This window comes from Polypterus senegalus, chromosome 12, assembly GCF_016835505.1.
Source record: "Polypterus senegalus isolate Bchr_013 chromosome 12, ASM1683550v1, whole genome shotgun sequence".
In the NCBI taxonomy this organism is placed as follows: domain Eukaryota; kingdom Metazoa; phylum Chordata; class Cladistia; order Polypteriformes; family Polypteridae; genus Polypterus; species Polypterus senegalus.
In genome coordinates this window covers 54,015,276-54,037,188 of record NC_053165.1, presented here as the reverse complement: position 1 = coordinate 54,037,188, position 21,913 = coordinate 54,015,276, and the positions used below count along the sequence as shown (strand labels likewise).

The following is a 21,913-nucleotide window of genomic DNA, read 5'->3' as shown; positions in this document are numbered from 1 at the left end:
TATGCCACACTGTTGACATTTTAGGCTATGGTTAGGTGCAGACAGACAGACAGACAGACAGACAATGGAAGGTGATCCATACAACTAGAGGGCAAAAAAGCATTTTTCGCATTAGGGAGTTGGGTTAGCCAACCCCTTGCTTGGATTTTGGAAGGTTCATGGATGTTGATTTTCATTTCTGGGAGTTTGCTGTAATGAAATTTATCAGTTAATTATTTTGGAAGTTTTGCAATGACTGCGCTGCTTCCCTTAGTCAAAAACATTTACATATACCATCCCAAGTTACGAGGAGGCATACTAAAAATAGCATAAACTGTCCATGGCAACTGGCATCAACGAAAATCACCTGGCTCTTAGTGGTGGTCAATGTTCTAGGACTATTTTCACAGACATCACCACTGAAATCTCTTAGGCTCACTTACATTAACATTTGAGCACCTTATATAAAGATTCAGAAAACTTTACCCAGATAATTGCTTTCTTAAACACGCACAAGCCATTGCTAGTTCTGGGAAATTCCTACACAGAACATTGCAGATTTATTTCTAGGACAATAATCTGGATGTATGTATGAAATGTCTGTAAACCTCAACCCATACCACAGAGATTATTTCCAAATCAGATTGCAAACTATGAATATAATCATGTACATGAAATTGTGTTCACCATAAAATGTGCTATATGAAGAGGGACCAAGTGAGACGTATTGGAACAGTTGAATGTACGAAGCTGGTAGAATCCCACCAGTTCTAGACTCACTCACAAACTGGAAGAATTGGCAGAAACCAATGAAAAGAAAAGCCGTGCTCCAGGATTCTCACCAACAGAAACCAACAGAACAGACTTAGTTTTAAGAAGCATTAGTTAAAGGCATCTTCGGTTAGTGACAGCTATTATATAGCACCTTTTCAAAGTCTAGCTTTTGACATCAGAAAAAGGAGAAGTAAATAATCCAAGTAAAATGCACAATTAATTACCTCAATTCATCCAAGTAGTATTCCTCACATAATACAATTAAGCATTTTTTTTCTACACAGACATTTGGCACATGAATAAAACTAAAAGCAGGTCACAATCGCAGCCAAACATGTTCTTAAACATTGAAGCTTCCTCTCTCTCCCCTCATTCTTGAATACTGAATAAAGGGTCACCTAAAACATGAAAGGCTCTAAAAAAAAATGCAGCACACCAAAGAATCCACAGTGCCTTCAACACTAATAATCCAAATGAGGAGAGATTTTGGTTACATAACCAGAAAGAATGCTTGTAGATTTCTTAAATATTTTTCAGTGTTCCCCCTCAAATTTTGACTAATGTGTAGAGATAATTATTAAAACACAATTAAAGAGACAAAAATGTACTTATATACTTAAATAAACTATAAGGAATAATCAAAAAGTAGTGATCCTTACCTATTAAGACAACAACAAGTAAAGCCACACAAGGTTTATTTTTCAGCATAATTCCGATAAACAGAACATTCAGAAAGATTTTCTATGCAACTCAAAGGAAAATATTTTAGTCTTGTTTATGTGGCCACTCCTCTGCAGCCAACTTGACATATTCAGAATGCCAAAGGTAGTCTTTCAGATTGGGAAATGGGTGGTAGTCGCCAGGGACATCTGGAATGATGATATAGTATAGACATTTGTACAGAATGTTTCCTTTTATAAATCTCAATCACCTTATAAATGTGAAGGTGGCCTGAACACTGCAATGAAACATCCATAGGGAGCATGCTTATTGACCTCATACATAAGCTACTGCAATGAACAGAACTTCAGTATCTGACTGTAATTAATAAAAGATAGTACAAGATTAGGTGTGGCATTACAGCACCTCTCCTCTGCATTCAGGGTGTCAAGGAAAGATAGATGGTAGCTGCTGTTACATGGCAAATTTAATGACATGATTGCTATTATAATGAACAATACAGGCCATATGAAATAGTGAGGGTTCTGCCAGTTACCTTACTAATAAGCCAGTCAAGAATTCTTTACATTTCTATAGCAATTTTCTCACTACTCAAAACCACCACTCATGTGCTGCATCCACCTGGATGATGCAACAGCAGCCATTTTTGTGGCAGTACACTTATCCCACACATTAGCTGTTAGGTGGTGAAGTGGTGATAGAGAGAGATAGCCAGGTAGAGATAGGGAATTATAATGGGCCAGGATGACTAGGCTGAGGTGGGCAATTTAGGCTCGACATCAGGATACACCCTACTCATTAAGAAGGATGCCCAGGAATCCTCGGTTTCACATCTCATCCAAAGGACAGCACCATTTTTACAACACAGTGTCTCCATCACTGTACTGGGGCATTGGGATTCACATTCAGACCACAGGGTAAGCTCCCCCTGCTGACCTCACCAACACCTGATCCAGCATTAACCCAAGCTTTTCATAAACGGTCTCCCATCCAATTACTTGTTGAGCTCAAACATCCTTAGCTTCAGACGAATGACCTGTTTTGAAGTTCATGTGGTATGGTTGCTGGTACAAAATAAATTAATCATGGGTTTACTGAAGCCACTGAGCCAAAACATTTGTCAGTCTCATCTTGGCATCACAGATGACCTGTGCATTAATGGAATGTCAATGCTCACAGTTAACAAAAGTAACTTCATCGTCGCTAGGTGCCTGTTTTGAAATATGAGCGTAACAAAATGCTCCAATTAAATTTGAAGAACCAGACACTGCTGCAAATTGCCTTATATTTTGTCAAAAAATTGTTTTACATATGTCCACCTGCACCACACAAAACCTAGATGTAGAGCCTTGCTGGGCAGTTAACTACTTCCAGCACAGAAGGTATGATGGAGTGAAGGTTGGCGATATAAACTGGTGAAAACCTAGAAAAGTCCTTCAGTTTGCATAGGCAGCATTGGCTCGCTTAAAAGGGAAGTAAAATACAATCTCTACATGATATTCTGTACTTTCAAGGTTTAACACATTTGTCAATTCAACACACTTTATAATGAATAGCATTATTATGTGTGTGACTTGTCATTTAATTGGTTTGGCTGCACTTAGCTACTTGATCAAGGGTGTCATTTTCCAGTTCCTCCAAAACCTTACGTACACATGTGTCATAGTTATTGTAAACATACATATTCCCCCATCTAGTTTTCATTTATAAAACCTGAAGTTTGCCCAAGAGGTTGCATATGCCTCTTTTTGATCATACACAAGCTTTATAAATGAGGACCCAGGTCTGGAAGGCAGGGAGAATATGGTATCTTTTTAAATCCACAGTTTCACAGATAAGCCTTTACAACCCAGGCAGTACGGCCAGGGGTATTCTTATGAAGGAGAATGGGGCCAGTAACCAGCATTTCTCACCGCTTTACCCAACTGATTGCCACAATAACAAGGCAAAACCTTGTAAAAGTTACTGGTTATGTAGACCTTTTGAGGAATCGAATAAAAACTTGAGCGTGTGATATGGCAATGACCTTGACTTTTCCAGGTGTAGAACAAGCATGTTTCCATTGTTTCATTTGGTGCTTGGATTCTGTCATATCCACGTTTCATTTTACAGTTACAAAACTGTTCTTAAATTTCTACCATTCCAAATTCATTAACCCAACATTCATCTTGGAACATTGAAAGGAGAGATGATTCATTTTAACAGTTAACATTCTGGGCACCCAGTGGACACAGACCTTAATCCTGTTTAATTGTTCATGAAGAATGGATTCAAGTGACCCATAACTAATGCCTATAGTATCTGCTATCCAACACATCATCACATTTTGATTCTCCATTATGATTTTCTCCATGATGGCAACATTTTTTATTTGCTTTCATTGAGGTCGAAGATGTCAACTGGTCATGGGACACAATGACTGGCAGAGTATACATTTCCAAATGTGTACTGTTTTCTAGTATGAGAAATACAATGACAGCATAATATCTATTAGAACAACTTTGAGAACAGGCCCCATTGAGCCCAACAAGTTTTGTAATCCTATTTGCCTAATTTACCGAAAATAAATCAAGTTTAGAAGGTTCCTAAAGTCCTTCTCTCCACCACACTACTTGGAGAACCATAGATACATGCAATAAAGTCATGTCTGTGTGAGGACATTTTTGAGGACAAAAGAAGCAGTATTTAGACTGTCATTGATTTTATGGTTGCTTTTTTTTAATAAAAAAAAAAAAGTATACACAACAATCCAATTCAAGTTTTTGACTAGAAGGCATTAAAACAGGGTTCCATAGGTTTATATTTTCATTGATCCTATGGCATTAATTCATCCATATTCAATCTGCTCTAGGGCAGTAAGGTGTAAAGCTGTAATGTAATACTGGATATCACAGGCTTGCCCTCACCATACACATGTTCATATTTGAACCACATAAACACTCATCAGCTGTTCAAGTTCTTTTTACTTATTTCTGCAACTTGACATCTGCAAACTTAAGGTTATTAAGTATTGCGCTAAAATATACTCAGGGATGGTAAGAATCAAGCAGGCCTCAATAAAAGCTATCTCAGCTTCATTCAACATTTCATACAAGTGAGCAGAACGGTCTTTAAACTTTCTTCAAAGCAACTTTACTTTCACTTCCCAGGTCAACTTTTAAAACATCACCATGTAATACTGGAATCACACACTTATTACGAACAAAAATGGCCTTGGTTGTGTACACATACAAACAATCACATAAACCATTGCAAAGTAGAATGTCACATTGTGTGAAGTGTGAAACTGGAGCACACTATGGAAACCCACCAGGAAAACATGCAAACTCCAAGCAGGGAACACGAGGGATGTGACTCCCTGCGAGACAGCAGCGCTACTGCTCCACCACAGTGCCACACCCACATGTGTAATTATTAACAGTATTTATTATTTAAATTAAGTTAACGATTTATCTGTAAAATGTAATATACATACTTTAACACATTTCATCATGGAAGTGACATCAAGTATATATCTAAGGATTCTAAATGTGCAGAGAGCTTGAATATCATAAATTAAATGCGTTCTGTGTGGCAATTGCTGCTTGCCACTGCTGTCAGTTCAGGAGGAAGTCAAGAAGCACGTAGCGATTAACAGCTGGGTCAGTTTAAAGGTGAAGTTTACGATGGTCTACTTTAATGATAAAATAAACTATGAGATTAAAGTGGACATTTTGAGATTTAAGCCAAAATTTCCACTTTAATCACAAAATAGACTTTTTCACTGTCCTTATTTTTTTTCTCTGTGGCCCAAATATGCCGCTGTACATTCTGATGCTGTTGTGAAGGTGCAAAAAAATGGTTATGTGTGACTTTTAAAATGCATTGTGTCATACATTGGGGAATATGCGACACTTGAATATAAAAGCACCATGAATGAATTTGGATGTCAGCATTTTGCTTCACCACATCGAATCATTCAAAAAAACAAACACACACATTGATCCTGTAGGATCCGCAAAGCAGCTTTCTATCACATGTAGATAGTAAACAGAGACTCTGACATCATGTTCCAACTTGATCACACTGCGCCCCACCGACTTTATGCTGGTAATGCAATCTGCGCACACATCACGTTAATTTCTGAGGATGTTCTCAGAGGACACATCAAATAAATGCTGGGAAAATGTGCCAGCCATGATGCATACGCATTCTGAGCGTGAAGTATAAACCGGCCCTACCAGGTATCTGGGTACAATATACTGTCCACAGATTCAAAAACGTTTTCTTTAGCTATTTCATTTCCTTTCTTAAACTGAAAATGTGTCTGCTAAGGTGATTGGAGACTCACCACAATCAGCCATTTTTGATTCTGGTCTTACATCTGGTGATGCCAGTATGGAGTCCTATAAAAAAGGGTTTAGTAAATGAATGGGGCTTCAATGCGTGTAAAAAGTTGATCTGTCTCAATTACATAGTACTGACCATATATCTGAGCATTTTAGGAATTTCTTCAGGAGCTGGATTTAAATTAATAAAAAAAATCAGAAGTGATCATTTTAAAATAAATACATGTATATATATATATAAAAAAAAAAAAAACTATACCTGAACATGGCCACTACAATATTCAGATATGCATGAGTGCACACACACACACAAAACACACAAAAAGGCACAAATTAATACACACGAAAAGGGAAAGGCCTGGCAGTACCTTACCAGAGGCGAGGAATCTACAAATCTAAATATATCTGATTCATCCACTAAGATATTTAGGCATAGATAACAAAGGATAGAGAAAAAAAAATACATACAAACATCAGCAGCAAAGCGGTTGAAACCAGTCTAAAAATAAAATCCATTCAATTTTCCTTACAGAGGACCAAGTTGGGGTGCATCAGGCAAAGACAAAGAAAAGAGTGTTTGGCACAGCAGCCATCCAGTGCCCCCTCCATTTGGCCCTTTATTGCAGCCACTGCAGCAGCACCCCATCTCTTTAGTTCCCTTCACCGTGTGTGTGTGCATTTTTGTAAGCAGGGGCAGCAACACAACGGCTTTGAAAAGAGCCTTTGTTTCACGCTTTTGCAGTAAGCCAAACCAGAGACTGGAGAGCTCTCCGATCATGCAGAACACAGTCCCAGGACAGGGACGCAATCTTGGCACCCCTCTCTGAGATGGGATGCCAGGCAAGGAGGCAGGTTGGGGGGAGGGGTTTTAGTCTTTGATGTGCCCGCGCCTGCGTGCACACTGGCAAATTCCCTTACCATGATAGCATCAGTCTCTAAGCACAGGACATGTGTGAGGGGCTCTGATAAAGGCCACACAGATAAGGGGAAATGTGAGGAGCAAAGTCTGCCTGGCAGACAGGGGCCAGTGGACAAGCAAGGTTCCAGCATGCCTGTTTGCAAATGTGGCAACGTGGTGCTAATCATACCTTTTTTTGCTAACTTTTTTCCTTTTACTGCATAAATCAGCTTGTAAATGTTTGTATGCTGAATTGAGTGACAAGGTGGCACAGTAGGTAATTCTGCTACTCTCACACTTCTGGAGTGCCTTTCTGTACAAAATTATCAGGGTCTACCGTTGATCCCACATTCCTGTCATGTCAACTGGCATCTATAAACATCCTGAGTACAACCGCGCAAAGGTGTATGTAAGGTTCGTGAGACACAAGCTTCACGCAACCCTGACTTTCATGAGGTATACAAATTGCATTTATGTGGTGACAAAGGTGTTAGTCTGTACCAAGTGGCAACCAAAAAATAAACTGTTGTGCTTAAGTGAATATATGTGTAAATATATCCTTATACCAGTTAACAGTTTCATTAACAATCTGTCCTCAAAAAGAGGGAATTTCACATGGAACGTCTACTTCTGACAAACTGTAGACTGAATGCAGGAACTTAAAAAGCTTTATAAAAAATAAAAAATAATATACAGCAGCTAAGTGTCATGAAAGACTAACATCACCTACAAAAATCCAACATTTAACCATCACTGACAATGCCCTAAAACTAACATAAAACAAATTGTGTGGGCTATGCCCATGGTCTCCATTAGAACATTAGAATATTAGAACAAACTAGACAAGAACAGGACATTCAGCCCAACAAAGTTCACCAGTCCTGTCCACTTATTTCTTCCAAAAAAAAAACCCCATCAAGTCGAGTTTTAGAAGTCCCTAAAGTCTTACTGTCAATCACCCTACTTGGTAGCATATTCCAAGTATCTGTCATTCTTTGTGTAAAGAAAAACTTGCTAATGTTTGTGTGAAATTTACCATTAATAAGTATTTAACTGTGTCCCCATGTTCTTGATTAACTCATTTTAAAATAACAGTCTCGATCCACTGCACTAATTCCCTTCATATTTTTAAACACTTCCATCATGTCACCTCTTAATCTTATTTTGCTTAAACTGTAAAGGCTCAACTCTTTTAATCTTTCCTCATAATTCACAGATTCCAAATTATTTGCTAATCCACCTATCTTGGTGTCATCTGCCAACTTAACCACCTTGTTACTTATATTTCTATCTAAATCATTTATATATATATTAAAAATAGCAGCGGCCCTAGCACTGACCCCTGGTCCAATCACAGCCTGTCTGCATATTCTCTTTTTGTTTATGTGGGGTTTCTCCCCACATCTCAAGGACATCCAGGATGAGTTAAGTGGCTTCATATGTGTGAATGCTGGAGTGTGCAATCTGCCATGGAGAGCTGATTCGTTGTTTGCACCTGGTACTGGTGGTATGATCTCCTTTAATTAAGTCATGAAAATTGGTGGAATAAAGATAGACCTCTAAAATCATATGCAAGTGCTAGACTGTGGTTTCTTTGTTTTTATGTTCTTATCCATGCCTTCCCAACATACCCACACTCAAATCCCCTTTCCATTCCCACATTCCTGTCTTAGGCTCCATTCCTTCTAACATTTCCTGATCAGTTTCCAGGCGATGTAATGAAGAAGCGGGTCCTGGAAAGGTCCTGCTTTACACCTCAAGGTTCTCGCTATGTTAACAAAATCCCTTGCAGGAGTGTTAAACACACGTGTACAGTTTCCAGAGGAGGTGGATTAGAGCAGGAAGATCAAATTGCAATATTTTGGATCATTTCCTACTGCCCTGTGTGTGCTGCTGAATATATGGAAATCTCTGGTTGGGCAGATCTTAAGCAATAATAAAAATACATTTCCTCACATTTATTTGTTGTTTAAAAGACATCTGGACCCCAAGCCCTGGCCAATGACAACGTGATTAAGTCAGTGGCCTCTTTAATAATCATGGTGGGCTAAAAGGTTAAAGCACAGGTGAAATGCAAAATACATTCCTTTCATTGTAAATCATATTTATCCTTTATAAGCTTGTGGAGGACTGGAGCCTCTCTTAGCCGGTATCAATTACAAAGCAGGGGACAGTAAGTTACTGCAGCCCTCATATCCAAACTGAACCAAACCAGGCTAACTTAGGGGTACTGACTGATACATTTTATGCCTCTTTGACATCGGGGAGGTAGCTGGCGTGCATGGAGGAAATTCATGTAAACAAAATGGGAACTAAGCCTGTTTTCCAGGACTCCATGAGTCATCAGTGACTGACACTGTGCCACCTTTCACATTATCCATCCATATAATGTGCCTGCTTTTTCTTTGAGTTGGCTGCATGAGGCCCATCCTAGTAGCAAAGGGTGCAAGATAAAAAATAAACATGTGACAAAACACCTGTCCATCACTGAGAGCACTCATGTCTGGCCAATTGAAGAGTCAAAAATCAACTGAACCAAAGGTTAGGAGGCTGGTGTGTCAGGGGAAAAAAAAAACCACTATTAAAACAGTGTACAAACATCAAACTAGGAGTGACCAGACCTATAATCAAACACAGGCCACTGGAGATGACAGTTCAGTTCACACCAACAGAGAGCCACTTAACAATCACCAACACATTTTAATGCCAGTCAGACATGCAGAAAAACAGCCACAGAACATTCTCCTAATCTAAGAAGTTAAATAATATAACCAGAAATTAAGGTCAGAATACCAAAAATGCAAAGATTCCTGAAACCCTTTTTTATTACAGGTTTATGCAGAGCTGCAGGATAAACCAGAACCAGTGAGCACAAACCAACACTACACAGTGTGCCAGTCTATCCCAGGACACCCTCCTCAAAGAAAGCCAGTTTAGAGCTTCTCATCAAGTCGTCAGTTTAGGTTTCGATTGCAGGAAGAAATCTACATTGATATAAAGGTAAGAACACAGTTAAGAGGTCAACCCTCGCTACCTAATAGGCAATTCACCAGTATCATATTGTGATAGAGATTTATATTTTAGGGTTTTTCCACAACAAATAAAAAATTAAAAAGTAATAGCACCTTCTAGAGCAAGGTCTATCACATAACACTTTACAAAGCAAATGATAAAATTCAAAACAAGGCACACTGTCTGCATTAATCAAAGGATATATTTCCTGTACATAACAGCGAAATACACAGTGATGTGCCGTGAACCAAAATGACAGAATAGTGCTTGAACCATGCAACTGAAGATTTCAATCTTGAACTGAAGTAAATATGAAATGATCTACTGAGTGGTGGAATAAGTGTTCACTTTGGATAGACTACTGGAATTCCAGGATGGAGCCAAGGCTTGCACCAGAAGACCTTATATGCTTCACAGTTGAAAAAAGGGAGTTTGAGATCTATCATTTTAAATCATCAGCTTCTTCTACCGGAATCCAGAATATTTAAATCTTCTGGTTTACTCTTACAAGGTCATTTTGTCCTGTAGCATTTAACATTTATCCTTCAGCATGTTCCATCATAGTGCCTATGCTTACACCCTCTCTGTGTTTAATGCACAGGCTTGCTTTATCATAATTTGATGCTGCTCATCTTTTATATAAAGAATGTATTGTTAATGTTATCATACTGAGGGTTACTTTCATTTTTATATGGGATGAACCTTGTTGACCAAGATGCATATGGTATATTGTTATATAGTTCCTTTGCTACGGGTTTTAAATCGTTTTGCAAAATATAAAATGATCTGATATTTTGATCCCAATAGCTCTGTACAAACATTCATATTGAAAGGAAAGAAGATAAAACAAAATATTACAGAATATAAACACAAATTTCTCAAACCTGCTTAATCCAAATACTATCCTAACAGCAGTGGGCACAAGGCAAGAAAAAGTCCATTACAGGTCCCACTCACACACACACACTCATTCACTTTCAACAGGCCAGTTTGCATCGGGCAGTTCATTACAGTGGTATTACTAGGATGTCATCCTGGTTTGGACATTAGGATATTTAAACATTTATAGGGTCATTATTGTTATGTCTAAAGACTACAGTGAGGGCAACTTATAGTCAAAGCAAGCTAAAAAAAAGTAATTAAATCTCTGTGTTTACTGGGCACTGCCCAACCTTGCCTACTGAGAGCCACACTATTCTTTGGATGAAAACAGTGCAGTGTGTCAAAAAGGCTGCAGCACTGTCCACTGTACTCATTCTATTAACTTTTGAAAATGAAAGGTGCTACAGTATATAAAAAAACATCAAGACATTTTTCAACAATATTAACTCCTTAAAAGCAGGCTGAGATGTAAATTACGTCAGCCTTCAAATTTATGTAATACAGCTAATTTCATTTATTTCAAATTGCATTTTAACACTGCAAAGACAAAATACTTAAAAAAAAAAAAAATTTGCACAAATAATTGCTGTGAAAACAAATGAATAATTACTCTATAAAATCCACAGTTACAGTGAAGGCTGAGAACTGATGGCACAATCCGTCCATTTTTCAATCTGCTTATCTGGTTCACTGTAATAAGGAGCTGCTGCTTGTTCTGGCAGCAATGGAAAAAGGGCAGAAACAGTTGCCATATACTTTAATTACTACATCACAATAAGCAGGACTGTTCACATAAGGAACACTTCCAGAACACACAATCATGGATGTGTGTAAAAAAATACAATAAAATAAAATAAACAAAATAGTTATTCATTTTATTTTCTCTATTTTCATGTTGTCAGTTCTCATAAGGAATTTCATCATACTACAATAAAAAAAAAGAAATGTAGCCTTAATATCAAGTGCTACCAGACTATAAGATCTATTCCACAAGACTCCTGTGACAACTTACTTCAGTGCTCACCCCTAAGCAAACTACTATGTTAGGCTTTATGGTCCTCAAAAGAGACTGTGGAACGTGTCACCTAAACAGGTGCAGATGTGTTGGAGATATGTGGCACCAGTTTGCAGAGGATCTTGGTCTCTGCAACAGCTGCAACTGTTATTTTGAGGACAGGATAGCCATCAGATATATAGTCATGGCCATGAGCTTCCATTTCCCAGAGCACAGCTACCTCACCCATGGCACTGAGGAAGGGACATTTTAAACTTGTTTTTTTTTTTGCTTACGGTCACCAAAGGGTCACTTTACAAAGAATAAAATATTTCTGAGATATAAATCACCAGGACCAGGCACTAGAGAAATGACAGCAATGCTCAATATTTTTTCTTTTTAAGCAAGTAAACACTGTCAAAAACATAGCAGTCAGATGAAGGCTGATGAAAATCCTTTGGAGTTGCTGTCTAAAATGTATAGGTCACCCATTTTGTATTTACAGTGGGATGGTCAATGTCTGGAAGCACTAGACTTCAAAATTGCATTTGACCAGAAAGCAAACCTTCAGCTTATTCGTCTGATAAAACATTCTGTCTAGTCAAAAAATAACCCTGATCCAGCTTTGGCACACGACAGTTCAAACCTGCAGGAGGCCACATGGGCCATCTGGCCTTCCCTACTGTGATCTGGGATCTCATCATTCAATGGAAAAGCGGGATCGAGAGAAAAAAAAAAAAAGCAAAACAGTTAATTACTCCAACCACCCACTAAGTCTGGTAGAGTTACAACCTTAATCTTTTTGACCCTAAAAGTACACCCATTCATTTACTAATTCCAACTGGTATACTGATGAGCCTTCATCTGACAGGCAGAAAACTGAGTAGGCAAGGCTTTCATAAAATGATGTCCTTTAAATAAAGCGGAAGTGAATTTAACCTTACAGTCTGCACAGAACACTAACAATGTTTGGGTTGCCTCTAATCATCAAGACAACAAAACTAACACAGCATATCCTATCCCTATGCATTTTGTGAGCTACCTTTCTCAATTACAGTGTTGCTAAGAGCCAGAGCCAATGTCTGGCAGGGTTAGGTGCAAAGCAGGAAAGACCTTAAACAGGGATGCCCACACCCTGTTTTTGCAAGTCATACTGAAGCAAATGGAAATCTTTAAATAACCAAATCTATATATCTTTGGGATATGGGAATAAACGAAAATTCCCAAAGACAATCCACATGAACATGGGGAGATAAGTTTTGATTTCTTACACTAATTGCTTAGCTCTTCAAAGAAAACCATTTGTAGTTTAATAGAAAAACTGTTAAATACGCTAAAGTGTGAGGTGTGGCGGAAGTGTACAGATGATCCACTAAAATGAAAACTTTCCAGCCCTACTAGTTTAACTCATTTGGATGAAAAGATTAAAATGAATATAATAAAAAAGAAAGAAAGCTGGTATATGCTATTTAGGGTTGAGTAACATTAACTGGTTTAACCAAAAGGAAACCAGAGAAATGGACAAAACTCTTCTCATCAAGTGTTCAATTTAAGTAAAAAAAGTTTGAAATTAATCCAGACATGTCAAAATCATCCTTTATACTCCAACATGGACACTCTTATACAAATTCTAAGTCCAGTCTAACAATAATGCTTCCTAAAGGAAGAGGAATGAGGATAGCTTAACAAAGGGCCAACTACCAAAAAAAAAAAATTATAAATGTTAAACTAATGCATACATTATATAAAGAAACGTTACTTTCTACAGAATCCAAATCAGGATTACTCATACCAACACACAACATACCGTGCACAAGGTAGGGTTAAGAAGGGGTGAACATGCCATTCCAGCACAGGGTCCCCAATACATACTCACACTGGGCCAGCTAGCATAAAATGTGCATCTCTGAGGATAATGGAAGAAAACCAACATGCTCAAATGAAAGCCCACACATTCATGGGAAGAATTCTGAAACTCCATACCTATAACCTAGAGTGGGATTTCAACCTGGATCTGGGTGGCTGGCATGCGACAACTGTGCTGCTCTACTCTATATAAAATGTAAAACTAAATACATTACAAGAGTTGCCCCATATTCTGACCTCAACCAAAGCCTTCCATATCTATTTATCTATTCCTCATATATTGCATACAACGCACTTTTTATAAATGCTAATTATAATGGAGAATTTCTCCAGATTTCTTCAACAAGGTTTCAGAAATGGACAAAAGTAAGGAGCACATCAAGTAAGCTTATTTGTGTTTTCTAATCAATAAAATTATATTATATATTTTAATACAATCTTGTTTACAATGTCACTGGACAATGGTGAAATGTTGCACGCAAATAAGAATTTGTACTCTGCAGACGTGACAGTATCACTGACTACTACTACTACTGCATGCTGTGCAGGTCAGGTGGTATTATAAAGGCCCACTTTCCATGCTTGTTTCAAGCCCCACAGTTTACTCTGCACTGTCAGCAAACATTCATAGGAACCCTTCTGGTGGGACTGCTCATTTGCGATAGGTATTGGCACGTCCCAGATTCTCTCCAATAACCGCAGAAGGAGGTCTTGCATGAAGAGATGAATTCACTCCCTTAGGCCTTTTTTTTGGCTCTCCCTATTCTAACTCTCAGAAGACTCCTAAGTTTTCTTTGTTCTGCATGGAGACTGGGATTTCAAAATGATGTTGGCAAAACTTAGTAAATGATGTACATGGAATATAATGGGCAGCCTTACATATATTAGCATCTTTTTTAATTAAATCAGAGGTAGCCAACAAATTGAAATTTTAATGAATGAAGAGATTGAAAAGGACATTTGTATTTGATTTCTCTCTACCTGTCATGATGTCATAACAAAACCAAAAAAAAAAAAAGTGATACAGGTTTATAGGGTCATTATTGTCACAACTTCCTACTCAAATGGCTATCAGAGCAGGGTCCATATTCAAATTTTAAGGGAAGGGTATCACTCAACTAGCTTCAAAGGGAAAAATCCAAGACCCTGACCCAACCAGTTAGCCATCCAGCCCTATGCCCAGCAGGTGACTAGTAGACTGGGGCAGTTAAATAGTATGCTTATAAGTCAAGTTGATTGGTTTTATAGATCGTGTAGAACGAAGAGTAAGGAGTGCCTCACATAAAACGATTTTTTTTTTTATTAAATAAATGTGAGCTCTATCTGAAGAATGTCAACAAATTGAATGTTGATTAGTAAGAATTTTGTTGTTTCTGGAAATGTGACGATAATGATCATATTAGCCAACTTTAATCCATTTCATTTTACTATGGCTCTAAAAAAAAGACATGGGCCAGACATACAAATATTTAATTATACGCTGTACTTGTTACAATACAAATAATACAAAGTAAGATAAACATAAAGTGCTAAAAATTACTCAAATAAGATTCGGTACTGACTCTCATACTATTTTAAAGTTGTAACTTGTCAGCACAGTTTTCATATTAAATTGACAGCGGTTCTTCTGTGTGAACTTGCCTATTCTGATAGGAAATGAGGAAAGCTGATATTAAGCCATCAAAGAACACATACCAACATAACCTCTATGCTATAGCTATAGTAGCAGGTAGATGTAGAGTGCTACTATACCCACCACACAACAAAACACCTGGATTGGAACAAGAGTGCACACCTCAGCACCACACTGGAATAGTTTTTCTTTTTGTCCAATGTGGTACACAAAGTGGATTAATCTCCTCTGAACAGAACTCCAGTTATATATAACTGCAAACTCTTCATACATTCAACCTAAAGCTAAACCAGAAGAAAATATGCCTATTCCTTGAATGCCAATAGCACTTTCCGTCTTCACATGCAACTCATATAATAAGGCAGACAGAGTGTTTTCAGTGAGGAAAAAGAGCACAAGCAAGCATGAAACAATAAAATGAAAAGGGGGGTTATGGACAAAAGAAAAAAAAAAATGAAAACAGAGGCAGGAGTCTCTTACTGTTAACTCCTGCTTTGTAGGTCCCAGGGACTACAATGATAAGCAGCTGCTACTGCAAGGCAACTCATCACCCCTAGTCACGGACTCAGTATTAAATAAAAAATGGAAAAAGAACAACTTCAATTCACTTTACTACTATCTGTAAATAAATAATGCAACCATAACCACTCTGGAGTAAAACTGAATGGGAGGTTGTGGGGATGGTGATTATCCTTTACAGTGGAGTAAAACGATCTGCCTAAAATGAGGCTTTAAGAGGTTTTCAGCCAATTAAAGCAGAATGTGTCAGAATTTTCCTTTGGGGGTTGCCCTCCAACTGTTTGGAACTATAAGTCAGCAGCAAACATGTTCTGGGCCCCACTTTGTAATATATTAGGCGATAAGTAAAAATGCATACAAACTGCTCAGTGGTGGACGAAAGAAATAAGGGAAAGAACAATTTGTAAATCTAAAATGAAGCCAAATAAGTGTGTTTAAAAAAAAAAAAAACATTTAAAATGGATTTCTCCACTTACTCCTTGAACAGCGGCCTTCATTGTTTCAGCCGTGTTTCACTTAAAGGATAGGATTACATCATCAACAGTTTTTAGCTTTCCATATCAATCATGCATTACTCAACTATTACTTTGAAGAGGCTCGCCGGCTGCGGCTCCCTTTGATCTCTGGCGCTCCGCAGCCTGGGGCCAAGGTGATAATATCTAGTACTGCTTCTGATTCAAGGGGTGCCCTGTGGCAATATGCCGGCACCCATTCATAGTTAACTGTGCCCAGCCCTGCCCTTCCCTAATTGGCAGCATACTTTTAAAACTGGAGTCATAATACAAGCAGAGTAGAGTAATATTTTTTTTTAATATATAAAAGAACACAAGGGAGGCATATAGATCTATTTTTATGGATATATATCCATTTACTTCCTGGAAATATATAAGGCAAAAAAAGCTTTAATGCTATGTATTGATAAGTACTCACCAAAGAAATTATGAGAAGTAGACATAACAAACACATCTCTGTTTATTAAACACCTCTATGATTAAATTAACTGTTTTCAGTCATCACTAAACTAAACCTTATTTATATGAAATTAGCTACCCATTAAACATTATTTTCATGCATCTAATTAATCAATTTCTTAAACCAAGAATGTTCATTCAATTAAGATTACTAAACAAAGCTGTGACCCGAGACATACTGTATACTGTATATTTTATTGCATTTAGTATACATAAACAAAATCATTTGTTAAGAAGTAAGAATTTTCTAATATGGGTTCGAAGGAAGCTCAAAACTATTCAGTCAGCATAGCCCAAGTTGGGGACATTTAACCAAAAAGACATGTACTGGACACACAATCAGGCAAATAAAGGACGAAAATACAGCCTTCACATGGGCAAATAACCAGTCCCAGCCCTACGGTTCCAACTGGAAAAAAAAATTTAATTGAAATAGAATAGAACTTAAAACAGCAAAAACACAACTTTATAAACAGTTGGGAACAGCAAACCATCAGCCTGCAATGGTTTTTCTCACCTTCCCCAATTTTTTTAATTACATTAGAAAAACATTGAGTGTTACATTGCCTCAGTTCCAAGCCTTAGTACTGCTCTTCTAGTTTTCTAAGTTACTTACTAAGTAAGTTACTTCTACTTCTAAGTTCTAAGTATGGTTGGCTTTACATGTCCCAAAGACACATATTGGGTTTATTGGTTAATCTGGAGAGGCCAAGGGTTAGTATTTCCCATGACAGTCCAAGAGATTCCACATTTGAGGGTGACAACATGTACAAAGAACCTCATTATTTCCTCCTTCTTCCAAAAGAAGAAATTCCACATTTTTTTAGTTATTTCAACTGAAATCTGCATGCCCACAGACATGCCTGCTTCAATTTAATTAACTGAAAGTAATTTGAATTGGTTTTTCAGAATTTTGTATCAAGTCATTCAATGTGGGTCCCCATACAATCAAAAGTCACAAAAAATATATAACTATTACATAAACCACTTGGATAATGCCCAATGGCACTTTCAGAAATTTTTTAACTACAATTAAAAAAGATGGCATATGAAGCCAACAATTTTTTGTCTCACCCCTAATCACCATAACATGACACACATCCTTCAGCTACCTTACGCAGGACCAGTTATTCTAAGTGCTTCTGTTGCACTATTGTCAACCAGTCTGATACTGTTTCTCCAGCTATTTTGTTTTTCGGTTGTCACACAGAATATATCAGCCAATTCATAGAACAGATGTGTCTTTTTTTGTTTATAGCATGCATATTTATGAAAACAAGGTTTGGCAGCTATTTTTTTTTTTTATTTTAGTGCTAACAAGTCTTGCCACATATGTCTCAATCCAAAAAGCCCATGGTCCTCAGGAGGGTTTCATTAAATCTCATGCAACTGTCTCTTCTAAACTGAAGCATAATTGACACTTAGTCTAAAAGAAGCTTGATCCTGACTGCACAGATGGTTGGTGTGTGTGCCATAACTCCAAAACCCATTTATAAAACAGTGAAAGATGATGAAGTAAATATTAAATTATACTCAAATGAACTAGGATCACAATATAGTATCCTTAGCATGAGAAAAGTAGGTTGGAGTAAGAGACCAAATCATGACTCCCAATAATGTGGCTACTCCATACAGAGCTTATAAAGAGCAAAGCAATGATAACAAGCCATTTTCATATATCTTCAATTTGGAAATTTGGACTTTTTGTAAAAGCCTCTCCAAATCAAACCCAGAATTTAAAAAATATGTTTTATATATAAAAATACTGAGTCAGATTATGAAAAATGTGCAATCTGTATCTCTAAAAAATAAAACTTCTGCAATTTTTCTTATAACAAATATGGTTGTTCTTTTCTGAAAGAGTCCCAGTAAATGGGTTTGTTTATGGAGGTAAGCTAATGGGTCCCAAGGGGCAACCCTGTTATCACACACTGACTGACTGCTCCTGCTTTTCCAGCAGCCTGGAATTCAAACTCATTAACCCCTAGAAGTCCACTACTAAAATTCCCAAGGCCAGTCTAGTAGCCGAGAGGTTGTCTATAAACTCACCGTTCCAACTCACTGCACAGTCTCTGCACACTACTGGGATCAACATCAGCATTGTTATATATTTCTGCGATATGCGGCTGTCACAAAAAATGTGAGGAGGCACCTGGGTTATGACTTACTGAAAGCTTCACATCTATACACACACTTTATTACATAATATATATCACACACAAATTTCTGAAACTGTTCCATACATTATATACACATAATATAGTTTCACACAGATACTATATATATTAATGTGTTTACACAGTACATACAGTATATATTATACATAAGTGATACAGAAGCGTATACACACACATATATTTAACATAACATTCACAAACTCACTTAATACTATTCAAGTTCATGGGGAGCTAGAGTTGATCCTGACAGCAGTGGGTGCCATGTAGGAAACAGCCCTGGACAAGACACCATTCTATCAAAGTGCCCATTCATGCACACATCTATTTTCACACTATTACAGGTTAGCCCATGAGGACAAGGAGAGATCATGCAAATTCCACCCAGACAATGATCTAAACTTTTGTCAAAGTGAGGGGCAGAATATCTAGCAAAAAGTTTACAAAGGAACAAAAAATGGAATATAACTATCACTATAAAAGACTACCTCTAATTGACCAAGGATAGCAGGTCTTTTGTGAATACACCCCAGAGGGTAATACTAGGTGCCTAGGGCTGTACCCTGGGAAAAATGCAACAGAGTTTAAATGACACTATAGAAAATGTAACAAGTCTTCAGTGTCTCTGACGAACATACACCAAACTTTCAGCCAAGTCAAATATTCCACTTCTTATGCTTTCATGTCCTTTCCTCCAGGGGGGCATACAGTGATCCACAAGTTAGGTCTTTTGGGCTGTACACCACAGGGTTACTGGTAATATCCTTTACTTTGATGTACTGAATTACTCTAAGCAATTGAGTGCCACTCCTCACACTCTAAAAGCACAGATGAAATTAATCTGTATTAAACTATTAATGTGAATTGGAATAGTATTGATCATTAAAAAAAAAAGTACAAATCCACAATGAATAATAAATGACAAGCATCCCCCCCAAAAGCTTGTATTGCTATGCATACTTAAGCCTCCACAGTCAAGTTCAGTCAATCCATGCGGAGGTTCCTCCCTATGTTTTAGGGTTCACCCACATCCTAAAGGTGTGCATATTGGATTAATTAGTCGTTTGTCTTAAGCAGGGTAGATAATGGATTAAACCTAGTGATGTTCAAAGCTTTGTAAAGAAGAATGTCTAGGAGGTGGCTGTATATTGTAATATATGCTCCTTTCACACTGCAAATTTATGTTCAATAAGTAATTATCATATCTACTTTTTTGAGTGAACAATATTCTAGTGTGTTCAAAAGTTCAATTTGTAGGTTTTAGGCATTCCTGAAAATCATGAATGGATCAACCGAATACAAGCAAATGTTTTGGACATTTGCAGAAATTTCAAAAAAATGTTTGATGTTTCCAACTATTTCTGTGTTTTCATCTGTTGATGTTTACCACAGAAAAAAGCTTTGCTCTCTGGGACACTGAGATTAGGTATTAATGGAAAAACAAAATATTCAAATGAAATGGGTACATGTACAGTAGTAGCAGTTGAAAATGTCTTAACTTCTCAATGGCTTTGAGAACTCAAGAAGAATTAAACCACTGTTGAGGAGATCTGAAATATCTAATCTGCAATATCCTACACATCTTCGTTCTCTCAACATGGACGTTTATGCTGCGATTATATGTAATGTACTATGTCAACTTAGGAAACTGAGAGTGGAGAATTAATTACTACTAATGAGAGTGATCATAGCATAGAAGAAGTTGCAGTAAATAACTCTTAAGTCTGATTTTTTTAAAATGTTCGACTAGCTAAATAAAATTACAAGAAATTAGACAACCCTAACTGCATACTGTACATGCAGTAAATAGAAGTGTCTGAGATCATGGTGGCAATCCCCCAAATACTGGACTGTACAAAAAAAAAAAAAAAATTAGATGACTACTTACAGCAGATTATTTTGCATAGCACGTCAACAAGGTGCTCACAAAGGAAGAGTGCATATATGATTAAGAGTAGACATTAAGGTTTTCCTTAAAATATTTAAACATAAAAGTATATTTTGAAATAAATAAAAAAAAAGCAAAAAAGTCAAATAATATACGAGGGACATGTTGCATCACACTTATGTGGTCTTTTGCTCAAAGTGCTAGGTTTTCATTTATAGTGCATGAGTACCATATATTATATTGCACAGGACACTAACAAGCTCATTATTTATAGGCCCGTGCATGTAAATATCACCAATTGCTATAGGTTAGATGTACAGTAATATAATAAAGATAAGTTTTTAAATGACCATTAGAAAAACACTAAAGCTGATGACAGCATGGCATCTGAAAATCATGAGACTTTCTATAATCATGCATGTTAAGCTCCTGAACAGCAACACTTAACTCTTAACTAAGCAAGCAAAGAAGAAAACAAAAAATATAACGCCTTACAGGTTCAACTGGATAGTTGTTTGCAACACAAATATCCTTCAAGTTAAATATAAAACCTTTACTCTATCTGGTGTTTTTATTTGGTGTACAAATTGTCAAGAACTGCAAGAAAAGTTCAATATGATCCAGACATAACTAGAATGTAAGCATACAATGATGGCCAATTTCAGATGAGATTACCTTTTGCTTTGTAGCTGGAATAGCCTGGGGCCTCTCAATCTGGCACTCTTACAACCATTCAAGTGTCCGGCCTTCAGCATTTCATAACTGCCTCTGGGAATCAGCCCAAACAGTGTCATCCACTTTTGCTTTTGTTGAAATTTTTTTCCCTCCATTTTACATCAAGGGTACATAAGTGAGAAATACCACATGACTTAGTGAGAGAAGAAGCCATATCCAAAAACAAAAAGTAAAATTTTTTAAAAAGGAAAACAAATCAGCTCATTTTTGTAGTATATAACCGTTCAAACAACATAATCAATAATGGCAGTGGGACTTAGTGCTTGAAGGACCTTATAATTCAGTGCTCACAACAGAGTTGCCTAAACTTTCTGATCACTTCTTGTAAATATGCATCTCTCTGAAAACAGTACTTAAAGAATAAAATGTATAGTGATACAAGCTACCCTAAAAGATCCTATAAAAATTGGATTAGGCAGCACAGAGAAAGTACTTTTGCATGTATGATTGTCTTTCTTTTATACTGATGTTAAGCAATGTGCAGTTTACTTCATTAATAAAAACGATTCATTACTGCGTGATGTTTTAACTCCACAATGGGTGCAGGGGTTGGGTATTCAAGTGATTGTACTTTTTTAC

At 37.2% G+C, this 21,913-nt stretch overlaps 1 protein-coding gene across 2 annotated transcripts in view; it reads right to left on the bottom strand.

The window, feature by feature from the left end:
- znrf3 (zinc and ring finger 3) overlaps window positions 1-21,913 on the bottom strand; it is a 136,873-nt gene that overhangs the window by 84,611 nt on the left and 30,349 nt on the right. Inside the window, exon 1 of one of the 2 annotated variants that reach the window (XM_039771415.1) lies at window positions 6,231-6,250. The exons of the other annotated variant lie outside the window; for it this stretch is intronic. Within the exon in view, the coding sequence (XP_039627349.1) occupies window positions 6,231-6,236 (6 nt within the window). The 5' untranslated portion in view covers window positions 6,237-6,250. Of the gene's footprint in view, window positions 1-6,230; window positions 6,251-21,913 lie in introns of those variants that run through there. 2 annotated transcript variants of the gene reach the window in all.